We start from the raw sequence: 15,633 nt of genomic DNA, 5'->3' as shown, positions 1-15,633 counted from the left end.
CCAAACAACATAGCTCCGAGGATCACTTCGGCACTCAAACCCCTCCACCACAATAAGGTGGTGATTCACGGAGGAGATTTTAAGCAAGTATAAATACGTATTTCAAAAAAAAAAAAAAAAGCAATCTAATTGAATACATGTAAATACATATTTCAGTTAGATCCCTATTTTTTAATATTTAAACAACTTTTTCATGAGGGAATGCCTATATATCATCTTTCATCAACTCCTACTTACCTTTTTTCATTAATTCTTTCCACTTTGCAAACAAATTCATTGTTCTGTGGAGTGACCTCTGCTAGCTGATAAAAAAGATATATGCATAGAGTGTGTTTTTAATATATAGAGAGTACAGGCTTGACGGCACGATTATTGAAATGCAGCTTGTTACCTTGCGACACGCCCACAACCCAGGCCGTGTGCAAACAAAAATAAAAGTGCACTATCTCCAGATGCGTACCTGGGTGGCAAACAGACATGTACAGTCTTTATGAGAGGATTAGTGTGTAAGAGGGACTTTGGCGTTGAGCTAGTGCTGCCTTTTTAACGGTGTATTTTAAGGCCAGTACAAGTCAACTACGCCTGTGACGTCACTACACACGCGCGCATTCACTTCTAAATGGTGCATTACAGCAAGCATCATCACATGCACATTTGTACTAATGCGTGTATGTTTTGTGTAGGGACATGAACCGGTGGCGGACATCCCCTCGGTCCCGCCCATCGTGACGTAATTTTCGGCCAAGGGGGCGGGGCAAAAGGAGCTACAAAGTCATGAAGATGATGAAGATGATGGCTGAGGCGCACTTAAAAGTCAAAATAAATCAATGGATTTTGTTGTTGTCGTGTGTGGATTTTTTTCACACAGGTTAGTGTACACTTTTTAAACGTTTGCCTTAAAGTTTGCAGCATTATGTAATTGATGTGTCAACCACTGCTCTGACTTTTTAGATGTACTGTAATTATAATAAGAAAGCTGGATGCTAACATTTTAATGCTGCGCACTGAACTATTGGCCGTTCCTCAGGCGTTTGTGACTTCTTCTGGACTTTTTCCACCATTTTATGGTATATAATGATCATACATACTTGTATCAAGCAGACAGGGTGTATTTTCAACACTTTCTGAGGTTAACAGATATGTTTACTTGATTTTTTAAAAATGGAAAAGAATGTGTAATATTACCACAAGTGCAGATATTCCCACGTGTGTGTGTATGTTTGCATGAACTTTGACATGCCACCTTTTTGATGCGCTGTTCCAGACGTTCAGATATTTTAACATTGTTGTGTTGTTTGCGGCCATTGTAGCAAGCTGCAGAGTCATGGAGCTGCTAGCATAGCATGGCAGCTGTATTGCTCCCCGTCAGCTGCCAAGAGGGGGACAATTGCCACTTTTGTTAGCGGATGCTGGCCCATGCATCCTACAGACATTTGACAGTGGTTGCCGTGGCGACATGGAGCCGCCGAGTAAACTGCCTCGCCATTGAGTCAGAAGTTTCTTTCTTCCTACAGTTTTGTTGTTTAAGCACTATTAAAGGCTCATGGCCATGCTTTTCTGTGCAGGTGGGGTGCTAGCAGTCAACATGACCCTCCCCAGCGCCCTCATCAGAGGCACAGTAGGAGGCGAGGCCCTCCTGTCTGTACACTACGTCAGTTTTAGCGCCGACCTGCCCATCATCAAGTGGCAGCTCCGCCGGGAAAAGTCGGTCACCGTCGTCCAGTCCATTGGTACAGACATTGTGGGGACGCTCAGGCCTGATTATCGCGATCGCATTCTGATATTTGAGAACGGATCCCTGCTCCTGCACAACCTGAGGGTGTCCGATGAGGGCACGTACGATGTGGAGATCTCCATCACGGATGATACATTCACGGGGGAAGGAAGCATCGCACTCACGGTGGACGGTAGGAGGGCCAACAGCTTCCATTTAGATCCTAAAACTCATTCAGTCCATCAAGGCTGGAAATCAGAATAAATACTGTATGTTTTTTTTCATTTTGCTTAACAAATCATGCGGTGTGATGCAATTCCACTCCAGTCCTGTAGGTGGTGGTAATGCAGCAAACTTTTTTTCACCACTGTGCCATTTTCTAGATCTGGAGTTTCACTGCCCCAATTGGAAGCCCATGCAAGCAAACCCTCCATCTGTTTTCTATGCCGCTTATCCTCACAGCTGGTATGCTGGAGCCTATCCCAGCTGACTTCGGGCAATCGCAGGGCACATATTAGACAAACAACCTTTGGAACTCACATTCATACCTATGGACAATTTAGAGTCGCTACGGGGAGAACTGGCAAAGAGACACAAAGAGATGCCCAATGGAGATTTGAACCCAGATCTTTCCCAATCTCCTGACCGTGTGTCCAACATGCTAACCACTAGGCCACCGTGCCGCCCTGCAAGCGAACCATAACAGCAAAACATTAAATGATATAATCAAGCTGTACCTGTATTCAGATCAGCACCAAAATGTAATTGTCTTCTTTTTGGTCCTTGCAATGCTTTTCTGCAAAGTTTTGCAGACATCAGCTTTGTAATTTTTCCATAATCCTAACTATCCAACTGGCAAACGTCAATGAAAACGTCAACCAACATACGCAGGCAACACATTTTAGCTGGCTACAACATGCACAGCAACGTCAAAAGCTTGTTGCCAGGCAGAATATGTGGGGCACAATTTCAGTCCAACCTGAATAAATAAAATTGGCATACACCAGTCAGGCCTACACTGCCCCACAGGGCCGAAAAAGGACAGGGAGATGTGGCAGCAACACTGTCAAAGTCATAGAAATTGCTCAGGAAACAATACCATGAGGTATATGAGGAAAGTTTATTTGTTGAATCAGTTGAATCGACGCATTTTAAAATACTTTTTTTTTTTTTCTACCACAGTGCCATCTAGTGGATCCGGTAGGTCACTTACCCTTTATAATGGGACAACCCCTGTCTCCCGACAGAGCCAGTATCCCGACCTTACATCCACCTGGAGGCTTCATCCGTGTTGGAACGCAGTGAAAACGTCATCCTCAACTGTTCGCACGACACGGGAACCAGGACCTCGTACAAGTGGTTAAAAGGCGGCACAGCGCTGGGCAATGACACCAGGCTCGTGCTGTCACATGACCACAAGCTCCTGACCATCACTCGGGTCACCATGCTGGATGACGATGTCTACAGCTGCATCGTGGAAAACCCGGTGGGCTTCGCAACAAGCCTGCCAATCAGACTGAGTGTCTACAGTGAGTAAAGACTGTCATGGTGGACTATTGTTGTTGTGTTCACTTTACTGTACAGTTTTCCTATTAGAAAGAAGTTCCATCTATATCATTCTCTCCACTGGTGGCATCTTCCTCTTGATCACCTTGGTAACAGTCTGCGCCTGCTGGACACCATACAAAAAGTATCAATCACCTTTATTGGCTTTAAAATAAAAAATGAATAGCCTAATGCAAACAATCTGTTTGTTTGTCTTATATTAGGCCAAGACGCCCAACAAGAAAGTCTTTCTCCAGATTTTATAATCAACGCACATCAAGACGTCGCACAGGTAGGCATATTCATGTGAAAATTTATCGACAGATATATTTTTGAGGATTAATGATCAAAGTAGAAATTGCATGAACTGGAATAATAAACATTTTAGGTAATCCCCAAATAAAATAATAATAAATATATTAAAGGATTTTGGTAATGGTAAACTCTACAGCCTAGGTTCCCAAAGTGAGGGACACCAGTTGTCATGAGGGTACGGAATAAAAATGAAAAACAATAAGCGCTTAACACTCACACTTACGAGTGGACCTGAACGCCTCAAGGCACAACGAGAACTGAGCGGAGAGTATGGAGTTGGTCATTGCTTTGTGTGCATCATATGAACAAATAAGTAAGTTTGATGAGTATTTTTTGCATTAAGAGTGTTTAATCTGGAAGATTTCATTTATATTGGTCTTCCAATCCCTGCATGGCGCCTCAGTGAAAACCTGTCATGGTGAGTGGGGATTCCCCCCAAAATTAGGCTTTATCGATACTGGTGCGTATTTTTATATTTCGGATACTGTTTTATCATGATTGTTAAGCTTTCCGCTTCAATTTGGTATTAAATTAATATGCAGACCATAGCCATTAATAACCATAGCCATCGTGAGTAGACAAAAAAAGTGAAGCTGAAATTCAACCCATTCAAACGGAAGGATGTCAACATCAAGCTGGAATAAAAGATGGGTAGGATGATTATTCATGCGAAACTTTATCACCATGCAAAATACACATTTTTGACCCAGAATTACTATTATTATATAAAAATTATAAAATTAACTAACCAATTAATTATGTTCATTTAAGATGAAAAGGTTTTTGTTTTTTAAGTGTCCAGGAGTAGGGGGTACATGGCTTCAGGTCCAATGTCTGAAGGGGTACGCGACTGTAAAATGTTTGGGAACCACTGTTTAAAAAATCAGTTGTCACCATTTTTTTATGTTGCGTGGATCTTTTTTTTGTTGTTTGGCAAATCAGTGATGAGGATCAATACCGCCACCACCTGGACTGGAGTGTGGAGTGCTAAAATTTTCCTTCTACTTGCCATTATTTCCATGCAATTTGTTTGTTGCACTTGTTAATGCATATTATCTTTACTACAGCTGATGCATCTCCACAAGAGATGCAGCACAATGGAAAGAACGCGGTGACGTCGCTTTTCGTCCTGCAGCAAAAGGTACACCTTACAAAATGTTCATTTCTGTTTGGCTGACTCACATTGGGACCTCACCAAGTTTTGTTTTGCAGGATCTTTCCCCGAGCGACTCTTCCGTCAACAGTACCGGATCCACTTCTGAACTTGAGCACCCTCCAAGTTATACTCACTACATTGATTCACTTACCAGGGCTAATGCCCAGGCCATACAGAGGTGTAGCTGAAACCTGCAGCACCTTCTTCTGCACCAATTGTGACTCTTGCTTGGCTTAAAAAGACATCACTATGCACATTTATCTCACTTGGGAAGCTTAATTTTGGTGGGTTTTTTTGCAGATGTGAATTTGGTATGCATGGCATGTAATTAGTGAGGGCTTTCCACCTACTACAAAACTACTATAATGTGTAGTTTAATTAGAACTACACATGGTTACCACTTCCGTTTAAAAAAAAAAAGAAGACACTGTTTCCTTCTTTAGTTGGCTCAAGATATGCTAAGCTGTTAAATAAATATAAATTTGTATTATTTGCTTATTTAAGCCACTAAATCACCTGATTGAGGGGCGGTAACATACTCAAAAATTTACCGAGCAGCATAAATACATAGTTTAACCAAACCCTGCTCAGTAGCGCCCCTGCCGGAGTGTGAGAAATACCCTGCACCAGTGTCTGATTACCAGGAAATCTGCTCATGTTCATCTGCTCCATGACAGGGTGCACCAAAATCATCAAAGAGCATATACAGTGACATAAACTGGTCCCATTTTGGTGGATTTGGGGTTTCAGAGGTTTTCTTTGTTTTCTGTGTAATGTTGTCATGTGGGCCGTTTAAGTTTAATTGGATAATAAGCTGAGAGGGCCAATAAAAAAAACTAAATGGGGGCCACAAATGGTACTCAGGCTGTACTTTGGTCATCTCTTGAGTTAATGTGTTTTTTTGGGTGCTGTATGTTAGATTTTAAGTGAGAAAACTTGTTTCATAGATATTCCAAATGATATACAGTAGTGTGAAAAGTGTTTGCACCTTTCTGAGTTCTTATTTTTTTGCATGTTTGTCATACTTAAATGTTTCAGATCATCAAACATTTAAATATTAGTCAATGCAGTTTTTAAATGAAACTTTTTATTAAGGGAGAATAAAAATCCAAATCTACATGGCCCAGTGTGAAAAAGTGATTGCTCCCTAAACCTAATAACTGGTTAGGCCACCCTTAGCAGCAATAATCAAGCATTTGCGATAACTTGCAATGAGTCTCTTACAGTGCTACGGAGGAATTTTGGCCCACTCATTTTTGCAGAATTGTTGTAATTCAGCCACATTGGAGGGTTTTCCAGCATGAACCGCCTTTTTAAGGTCATGCCACAGCATCTCAATAGGATTCAGGTCAGGACTTTGACTAGGCCACTCCAAAGTCTTCATTTTGTTTTTCTTCAGCCATTCATAGGTGGACTTGCTGGTGTGTTTTGGATCATTGTCCTGCTGCAGAACCCAAGTTGGTTTCAGCTTGAGGTCACAAACAGATGGCTGGACATTCTCCTTCTGGATTTTTTGGAAGACAGCAGAATTAATTTTTCATTCACACAGGGTCATGGAGGTTTGGATGTTCTTTCTCCCTTAATAAGTTTCATTTAAAAACTGCATTTTGTGTTCAGTTGTGTCCTCATTGACTAATATTTTAATTTGTTTGATGATTTCAAACATTTATGTGTGACATACATACAAAACGAAATACGAAATCAGGATGGAATCAGGAAAACACTTTCACACCACTGTAATTATTATCACACAATTGTATTATGTTACTTAAACAATAAATAAAGTCCTCTTGCAGTAGAAAATGTACAGTATAAAAATACAAAATAAAACAGGATTAGAAATAAATAGTGGAATTAATAAAGATGAGAGCAATAAATAAAAGGTTAAGCGCCTCAATACGTTTTTATTCACTTACATAATGCAATGTTCTTGAAGACGCAAGAGCTGGCTAAAAACTAAACATCAGATTGGACGCTGGCGTTGCCAATTAGCATATTGAACCTTTACGTCACATTGAAGGAGGTATTTTTGACAGCTGCGTAAAGCCACCAATCTGAGCTGTAGTAAACGGAAGTTGCTACATGTGGTTTTATTAAATAGAGCTCACTCCAGTACCAAAGATAACATTATTTCGAGAAGTGTGCGAAAATGTATGACCAAATTCATTTATAAGACGTCTTGGTGTGTGAAATTGATCAAATGGCAGCCATAACTTTATGCATTATTTTGAAAGCTGTAACCGGAACTTTTAAGAGGAAGTTATTTTGACTGCTCCCCGAACAACTGTTGCACACACAGACACAGGAACATTTCTCAACCGCTGGACGTTCCCCGACATGTTGTTTAGTCCCACAGGCGTGTCGGAGTGTTTTCGAGAATGGGGCGACATAGAGAAGGACTACCAACAAATTCAAGTGAGTTGTGTGTGTTTGTGTGTGTGTGGCTCAGAGCGAGACGTTAGCATGTGGTCAAACGTCACCTGGAAAATGCTAGCTAGCTTCCAGCCAGTGGGCGGGAACTAGGCGTCTCCGGGATCCGCCCTCTTTAAGATGTGTCATTTTTTTTGTCAACAGCAGATATTTCTGTATTCTATGTATTTATATAAAAACAAATAACAGATAAAGTCAAGAGTAGAAAACTAGCAAGCTAACCCAGCGTTTGTCATATTGTTAAATTGGTCGCTGTAAGTGACGTCCGGTTTTGCCCAGGATCAGCAATTGTTTGACTTTATTTCGACAATTTTCAACCCCAATAATGAACGTTAACATGTGGGCACTACATGTCCCCTACGCCATTGTTTTGTAGGGGAAAACAAAGGGATGTTTAATTCGAAAAGACTAGCTAACAATATCCAAGTTAAATGAACAGATACTTGTCACAACATTAGGTAGACCTTTACCAATCAAAACTGAGTATTATGTCTGTCAAGGCATAATTTTGCATACGGCTATTCTGGGTCTCCTTAAATGGTAGGAACATACATATACTCATTTATACCCCTGTTTTGCAGTTGTTCCCTATTCAATGGCAGATGAGAAAGACCCCAACGTACCATAAACCTGCATAATTGAAGCGGTGTGCATGACCCCTGTCCACAGTGGTCATTGCCCAACTGATGTAATCTGTTTTCTCCCGTCAGGACACCCATCGCTTGTACAAACAGAAACTTGAGGAAGTCACCAAACTGCAAGTCAGCTGCACCGCTGCCATCGAGCGTCAGAGGAAGAAGCTTAAAGAGCTCTCTGCATCACTAGAAGAGTAAGTCACCACATGGAGAATTGGAGATGGGCACCTCATAATGATGCTTGAATGAGTTTGGTGTGTAAGAACACCCTTGGGATGAATTAGAACGGAGGTGGACGGCATCTGAGATATGACATCTTCCTAGATGAGTGGATGCTGTTATAGCTGCAAAAAAGGGAAACACACTTCATATTTGGAACCTTTTGTAGGGCCCTATGAAATCCACTTTATTTTTTTCCCAAATTCCGTTTTTTCCATTTTAATTTTTTAGAATTCTGTTTTTTTTTTTACCTTTTCCACTTATTTTATCAGCATAGAGTGTGTGCTATTTGGGTTAGTGAATAAAATGTCCATGAATGAAATGCAAAAATCCTTACATTTATTGATGCAATACGTCATTGGCCAATTTTGTCAAGTAATTGAAAAATGGATGTGGCTTAGCGAACTTTTTTAATGGGATGTCAGCCTCAGCACACATTGCTACAAAATCTTCAACAAACTGTAATGCCGGTGCTTGCGATTAAGGAAGATTTAGTCACAGATGTAATTCCAATCGTGTTATAAATGTAAAATATTGTTATGACACCCTTATTTTGTTTACACAAATAGACAAATGTGATAAACAGTGCTGTTATTTTGAAGGCTGGAAGAGTGTTGGGAATGGCAATTGACGGTTGATACCCTCTGAGTGCAAGATAAACGTGCTTCTCGTCTTTTTTCACACAGAACCTGCACATCGTCAGTGGGCATTGTAAAATGGTCCTTACATTAAATCGGTAAAACACTCAAAATATACTCATCCAGCCTGAGTCACACACGCACGCACACACACAGAGCTGCACTAGCACGCTCTGCTAAACGAAGCTAACCCCGCTAGCTTCCATTCACACTCTGTAACAGAGGAGTTTCCAAGGTTTTTCGCCGCCGTTTTGACATGTTTAGTAGTGTTTGTGATGAGATTTGACACGATTGAACGGCCTGCCGGGGAAATACTTCCCCACACAAACTTTCCCTCTTCCCACAATGACATAATTTCATTTACATGTCACTTTCCGCGAGATTCTGTGTTGAACAGTAGATTCTGTTTTTATTGGCATTCCGTGATTCCATGATTCTGTCCTCAATTCCGTTAACGCGGAAATCATAGGGCCCTACTTTTGGTGTAATGGACGTGTCGCAATACTTTTGTCACCATCCATGCATGCCTATTCAGGGTCTTGCACTGTTCTTTTCTATTTTTAGGTGCAAAGCCAAACATCCAGAGCAAAAGTTAAGTCCGGAGGATGTGGAGTCTATCGCTGACATCGAGGTGTCAATCGGAGAGAGAGACAACACTTTCTCCGAGATGGAAGCCTTCCTACCAAAGAAGAACGGGTTTGATTCAGATTTTTATATTTGCTGCCTTTGGGACTGCAGCTCTAAAGTGTGATTGACTGACTCTTCTTCCTCTTTCAGGTTATACCTCACTCTCGTTTTAGGAAACGTCAACGTTACCCTCCTCAATAAGCAGTCAAAGTAAGCATGTACCCGCCTGTTGTCGTCATGGTAACGGGCTTTCGACACACATTGTTACTAACATCCTAAATGTCTTTCGTCACTGAACAGATTTGCCTACAAAGACGAATACGAGAAATTTAAGCTGGTCCTCACCGTCATACTCTTCCTCTTCTCGTTCACGTGTCGCTTTTTGTTCAGCTACAGGTAGGAACGCACTCATTATCATTTCATACATGCATGCTTATAAGTGTAGAAATAAATCCGTAAATTTAAAATAAGTAACCCTTTTAATAATAATATTAAAAAAACACACTGTTTTCGCATAATCAATTCCAGGGGCAAAGTACGACACTGTACTGTTTTAAGTCACATTTTAACGTTCTTAAATGGCAAACGTGAAAACAAGTTAAAGGGATGGTTTGGGTTTTTTGACATGAAGTTGTATGACATCCCCATCAGCATTGTAGTCCAATAAAAGCCACTTACCCCCCACTTGGTCTCCTAAGTCCAGTTCTGGTCAGATTTCTGTGATGAAGAATGTAGTTCCACTTAGTTGCTGGGGACAATTAGGTAAAGAGTTTGGCTTCTAAAAACAATATACGTTCAAAAGATTTGCATCACAAAAATGCCTTTAAAAAAAAAAAAAAACTCAAACCACACAAAACACTCGGCGTTATATCTGTCTCCCGCCGTATCCCTAGGCACTGTCGCAATGTGACGAAGACACTCGCATCTTCTTCCGCTGTGGAACACATATGTATAAACAAGATGGCCACGGCGCTCCATCGCGGAAGTACAGTATATGCAAGCGCTTTCATCACATTCACATGAGTGCACAGGCAACAGTGCGCAGGAATACAGCGGGAGACATATATAACACCAAGCGTTTTGGTGAGGTCAGATTTTTTTTGAGAAGGCATTTTTGTGATGCAAATGTATTAATCTTTTGAACGCATATTGTTTTGAGAAGCCAAACTCTTTACTTAATTGTCCCCAGCAACTAAGCCGAACTACCTTCTTCCGCACAGAAATCTGACCAGAACTGGACTTAGAAGACCAAGTGGGGGGTAAGTCGCTGTTAATGGACTACAATGCTGGAGGGGATGTCATACAACTTCATGTCAAAAAATCCGAACTATCCCTTTAACCAGTGTGCATAGTACGTAAATTGCATGAGTTTGAGTAGCATGGAATATCTGAGACTGGAGGCAAAGTTAATGCAAACAACATCTGCAAAGTCTCTTTGCCTGTGGCCCATCAGCTGTAAAGGAATTTATTTCCCTTCTTTTTTCAGAGCCTTGGACGCAATGTTCAACTTCCTCCTGGTGTGGTATTACTGCACGCTCACCATCCGCGAGAGCATCCTCATCAACAACGGCTCAAGGTCCAGAATTCTGATGAATAATGACCCACATGCATTCTTAACATTGGCTAGCAAGCAATCATTTCACTGTTGTTAAGGGAAGATCCTCTGCTGGCTTCAGAATAAACAAGAGACAAGCCAAATTCTTTGAGAATAATGAGAGGTACAGTTTAATAAAGCTTGCAATCAAGGAGACAGATCACTACAACCTGAACGGACGGCCTCAAGAAAGAAATGTCTAACTTCTACACAGTGTGATGTCATTATAGAGGGTGTGCATATGCGAGGGGAGGGGTACTCCGAAGTGAGAGGTTAAAGCTGTCTATCACACATTCAGACACCCAGATTGCCTATTTTGGATACTCTGAACCATTGGTTCTCAACTGGTTTGGCTGCGGTACCCACCATCACCCTTCAGTGACGAGGAGCGACCCAAGTAATAATGTAAACTTCTCAAATGTCTTATTTATTTAATAAATTATATGTATTTATTTAAACTTTAAATGTAAAAAGACTGTTTGCAATTTTTACGTGGCTGCCCAGAGGGGGCTAACTTTTGAACGTGTTGCAAGCATTTTATCCCGTGCTCTTCCTGCTCCAAGCACGTAAGCCGCGTCCCAGGTAACACACACACGTGAGCCTTTGTTAAGCGCTGGCGGTGTCGTTTTGAGCCAGTTGCAAACAGTCCCTTGAATAAAAAGACACAGTTAAAAAAATATATATATAAAAATATAAATTATGACTTTATATATACATAAATAACGTGGTGTGCCATGGCAAAACAAGTTTCATAATCATTTCAGCAACAATCCGTTTTTATCCACAAATTGAAAAATGATTTGGAAAAAAAAGTTTGTAAAGGTTTTCAGTACATGTCTGGGGATTTGAATTGGAGCATTTGCACATGGCCCTGGATGAGAAATGAAACGAAGTTAAAAATCAAGTGAGTCCACTTGCTCTGATTCAATGCTCAGTAGGTTAGTGTCATAATAAAAGGAGGACCATTTTTTTCTATAGACCACCCCTGTACCTGGGCCAATAGATAGAATGTACATTAAACAATACTGTCATACTGTGCCTGGTGCCTGGTAATATGCATTGTGGTCAGAATTTTCCCATGTGACACAACATGAGCTTTCCCTTTATGTTGCGCTGTTCATCAGATATCTAGCTGTGTGTTGGACAGACAGCACCTTAAGTCTATACTCGATGTCCTTCCACTCCTGCTCAAGTTTGGCCAAGTCACCCATCAACATGGCACGCACCTCGTGGTTGAGAATCACTGCTCTAAACTCTATAATATGCCTCTAACGCATTGTAAATTGCAGTTTACATCTTGTCAAAGCATCTTTCTGCTGGTAAATGTTGAGTGAATTTTGAGACAGTGCCCTCTGCTGGATTCATAGATGCAGCTATTTTTTTCCGCGCTGCAGATGGCGCCATCAAACCACTTCTGATTTAAGTTACCTTAAAAAAAATATTGTTCACAATTTAAAGCAGCGAAAATTGCGAATTGTGGGGGGCGCGAGTGCTCTAAAGAAAATACGAGTGGATCATCTGTATCTCATTTTATAGCTCTAGTGCTGCAATTTTGAGGTATCTCTGTGTAAAAGAGGCTTAGCTAAAATAAGATTACAGTTTATGTTTACAAAACTGTTCTGAAACCTTAGCTTCCTCACCAAAGTTGTCCCCCCGTCTGCTTTTAGGATCCGAGGCTGGTGGGTGTTCCATCACTACGTGTCCACCTTCCTGTCAGGAGTCATGCTCACGTGGTGAGTCCTGGTTGCTGTGAAAACAGCACTTTGCCTCTCTCTTTCTCGTCGCAAAGGTCCTTCTTTAAAACCTTTTTGTTGTCTCTGCTCGCAGGCCCGAGGGGACCCTGTACCAGATGTTTCGGAACCAGTTCCTTTCATACTGCTTGTATCAAAGTAGGACATCCATCCTGCCCAAACATGATTCATATTTGTTCATACAGTATGTTGGGTTAGTTTAACTGTCATACAAGTGTAAAAATAAAGTTATGCAGTTTTACTTTAATGTTCAGCGTAATCAGTCACCGTTTTCACTTCTTTCACTTTCACTACTAACTGTCACAAAAGTGTAAGAAGAAGTTAACCCCTGTTATTAGAGTAGTAAACACCCTAGCTTAACTTCTAGTGTCCCATTTATCGTCACCATATGCGTCTAATCAAAGGTAGATTAGTTTATTGTTTTTAGCATTCACTATTAACATTGGTCAACTTATTTTTAGACTTATATGCCAGTTAAAAACAGATGATGTTTGCCCTCTGTAGGCTTTGTGCAGTTTCTACAGTACTACTACCAGAGCGGCTGCTTGTACAGACTACGAGCGCTGGGAGAGCGACACAACATGGACCTCACCGTCGGTTAGTATATCTACACACACACACACACACCTACGCTGGTCACAACATTAGGTACAAATGCACAATATTAATGACACCAATACAATAGTGGCATCAAATGTTCCGCATCTGAAGTCATCGGAACTCTTGCGCCTTCTTACTCTTGTGTTGTTCAGAGGGCTTCCAGTCATGGATGTGGAGAGGCCTTACCTTCCTGCTGCCATTCTTGTTCTTTGGTCACGTAAGTTTATACTGTAGTTTCATACTTTAAAAAATGAGTAAAAACTGCACACATTTTTAGCTAATACAGTAAAAAGTTGACTTTGTAAGAAGCTGTTAATGTGTGGAGAGGGTCTGGATAAAGGTGCAATAATTTCTTTCCATTGTTAATGAGTGACTGTGGCATCAGTGGAACAGTCCACTCCACTGAATCATAATGGCAACGACCCTGGTCGTTATCCTCTACAAACAAGGAAGGAGTCTTTCTCACTCAGGTTCTCAAATGGGGGTACTTGAAGTTTACTCCCTTATAAAGATATTATTATACAGTAAGTACATAACTTCTATGGTATGTTTATTGTAACCAAGAGAAACAGAATATAAAAAATCCATAAAAACAGCATTGAATAAAATTTAGGAATTTGTATTTAAGAACACATTTTTATTATAATCCCAAACGAGGTCATATGATTATTATTAGGGCTGTCAAAAATAACACGTCAACGGCCGCAACTAATTTATTTCAATAATTGCATAAACATTTTCAGTGTAATCAATAATTACTTTATGTGCATAAAATCAGTAACTAAGTTAATTATTTCTTTGTTTATAATTGAAGTTATTTTATATGTATTTTTATTTCCAGATGTTTCAAACAAGACCACTTCAGAAGAGAACTGTTTTGAAATAAATCAGATAGTGATGCTACAGCGCTGTGTTTTACATCCTTTTTTTCTACCAAAAATGATTTTCTCTGGTTAGGGGGTACTGAACCACTGTTCCACCTTACAAACAGAAGGACAAACACTTCACTTTTCTTCATATTTTGGATTCGGCAAAAACTTCAAGAGCCAAATTGGGACCAAATCTTCTAAAATACATCATGTATTGCCATAACATGGACAAATGCTGTATGTAAACGAATACTAATGACCATAGAAGATATGGCTTTGTGGTAGACATGAATCAAAAAAGCACTTTTATGCAGAACTTGTGTGCCATGATTGGTGATCAATTAAAACAGTACATTTAATGGTGGCCTGAGACAGCAACCAACCTGTTTCTCATCATCATCGTCATCATCCTATCTAGATTCTTCATTCAAATGCAATGAAAACAAATTTTATGTGATTTTCCTCCTCCCCGTTGTCATAGTTCTGGCAGCTCTACAACAGTGTCACACTTTTCAAGATGTTCCAACTCCCAGAGTGCAAAGAGTGGCAGGTGTGTAGCCTTGAGACGTGAATGTAAATATTTATTGTAAGATAAATTTGAAGTGTGATTGTGTTGCATTTAATTAAAAGTTAACAAACATGTTTATTGTGTCGAGGTTGCCATGTGTGGCTGCTCCTACATGGTGCTGTACCTGGGGAACTTCATCACCACACTGGGCGTGGTGTACCAGAAGTACATGAAGAACCAGGACAACAAGTCCAAGTCTTTGTAGGACACTCTGTTGTTCCCATGCGTCATTGTGCTGTTAGCCTTATCAGTGTATTATCAGTGATTTGTTGGTTAAAACAGCGTTGTTTTGCTGTGGAAGTATGTTACTCAAGTGTCTTTCCTGGACGTGTTTCTGAACAAGACATCTTAAAATTAGATTTCTTGGGGAAAAAATGGGTAGTTTGTTTCTCAGCTGCTGCCATGTATTACTATTAATATTATTTTCCTTCCAAAAAGTGAATAAAAACACTCCTTCATGCCAGCTTGCTTTAGTGTTTTTGCTCAACACTAATTTCATGCAGTATATTTTTTTTATGTACATATATATTTTTAGACTTTTAAATTATTTGTATTTGTATTTGTACATTATTTATCCCACAGCGGGGAAAATGACTTTAGCCATAGAAACAACAAAATACGGGTATTAAAAGGGAAAAACATAAGTAAATGTAACAATGTAAATCTGTAAGTTCAAAAAAAGTACAACAGTTTTTAAATTAGTATTACCCGTTATTTAAAAACTTTAGTATTTGTGTTGCTGCAAAGCATACTCGAAGATGGGCAATCCTTCTCAACAGCACCTAATAAATACATAAATAAATAGATCAAATATATAGATCTAGATTTAGCTCAGAACAACCACCTTGTAATGTTATTTTCTGCAGAAAAACAACTGGAAATCAGTCGGAAAGAGCAACAGTGTACTAGAATTTCCACAAGGTGGCAGCAATACAACTTCATTATTGAAGGTTGTTTGCCCTCCCAACTCCA

The 15,633-nt window shown here is 40.1% G+C and overlaps 2 protein-coding genes across 5 annotated transcripts; both read left to right on the top strand.

The window, feature by feature from the left end:
• The first annotated feature begins 730 nt into the window (after positions 1-730).
• Positions 731-6,530, top strand: hepacamb (hepatic and glial cell adhesion molecule b). Of its 3 annotated transcripts, none has more exons than XM_054754858.1 (7): positions 731-868; positions 1,311-1,907; positions 2,962-3,243; positions 3,311-3,404; positions 3,484-3,551; positions 4,642-4,715; positions 4,787-6,530. In XM_054754858.1, exons 2-7 carry the CDS (start codon positions 1,544-1,546, stop codon positions 4,916-4,918), a joined length of 1,014 nt encoding a protein of 337 aa, XP_054610833.1. In that variant the 5' UTR covers positions 731-868; positions 1,311-1,543; the 3' UTR covers positions 4,919-6,530. The 3 variants fall into 3 exon arrangements, with proteins under 3 accessions (XP_054610833.1, XP_054610832.1, XP_054610834.1); XM_054754857.1 differs by having other exon boundaries at positions 754-868; positions 1,566-1,907; XM_054754859.1 differs by lacking the exon at positions 731-868 and having other exon boundaries at positions 1,439-1,469; positions 1,566-1,907.
• A 465-nt stretch (positions 6,531-6,995) lies between these two features.
• Positions 6,996-15,117, top strand: tmem120aa (transmembrane protein 120Aa). Of its 2 annotated transcripts, XM_054754855.1 has the most exons (13): positions 6,996-7,145; positions 7,871-7,989; positions 9,217-9,348; positions 9,430-9,489; positions 9,580-9,675; positions 10,500-10,538; positions 10,766-10,855; positions 12,541-12,606; positions 12,701-12,762; positions 13,129-13,221; positions 13,377-13,441; positions 14,575-14,643; positions 14,750-15,117. In XM_054754855.1, the coding sequence occupies exons 1-13, from the start codon at positions 7,068-7,070 to the stop codon at positions 14,864-14,866; spliced, it is 1,086 nt and encodes a 361-aa protein (XP_054610830.1). In that variant the 5' UTR covers positions 6,996-7,067; the 3' UTR covers positions 14,867-15,117. The 2 variants fall into 2 exon arrangements, with proteins under 2 accessions (XP_054610830.1, XP_054610831.1); XM_054754856.1 differs by lacking the exon at positions 10,500-10,538.
• The last annotated feature ends 516 nt before the right edge of the window (positions 15,118-15,633 follow it).

This window comes from Dunckerocampus dactyliophorus, chromosome 16 (assembly GCF_027744805.1).
Source record: "Dunckerocampus dactyliophorus isolate RoL2022-P2 chromosome 16, RoL_Ddac_1.1, whole genome shotgun sequence".
Classification (NCBI taxonomy): domain Eukaryota; kingdom Metazoa; phylum Chordata; class Actinopteri; order Syngnathiformes; family Syngnathidae; genus Dunckerocampus; species Dunckerocampus dactyliophorus.
This window is presented reverse-complemented; position numbering and strand designations above follow the sequence as displayed.

Excerpts from the sequence above, each read along its gene's own strand:
- hepacamb (XM_054754857.1), top strand. The coding sequence starts at position 775 with ATGAAGATGATGAAGATGATGGCTGAGGCGCACTTAAAAGTCAAAATA. Across the intron at positions 3,244-3,310 it reads AATCAGACTGAGTGTCTACA|AAAGAAGTTCCATCTATATC; the intron begins GTGAGTAAAGAC and ends TTTTCCTATTAG. Across the intron at positions 3,552-4,641 it reads CACATCAAGACGTCGCACAG|CTGATGCATCTCCACAAGAG; the intron begins GTAGGCATATTC and ends TCTTTACTACAG.
- tmem120aa (XM_054754855.1), top strand. The coding sequence starts at position 7,068 with ATGTTGTTTAGTCCCACAGGCGTGTCGGAGTGTTTTCGAGAATGGGGC. Across the intron at positions 10,856-12,540 it reads CTCATCAACAACGGCTCAAG|GATCCGAGGCTGGTGGGTGT; the intron begins GTCCAGAATTCT and ends GTCTGCTTTTAG. Across the intron at positions 13,222-13,376 it reads CAACATGGACCTCACCGTCG|AGGGCTTCCAGTCATGGATG; the intron begins GTTAGTATATCT and ends TGTGTTGTTCAG.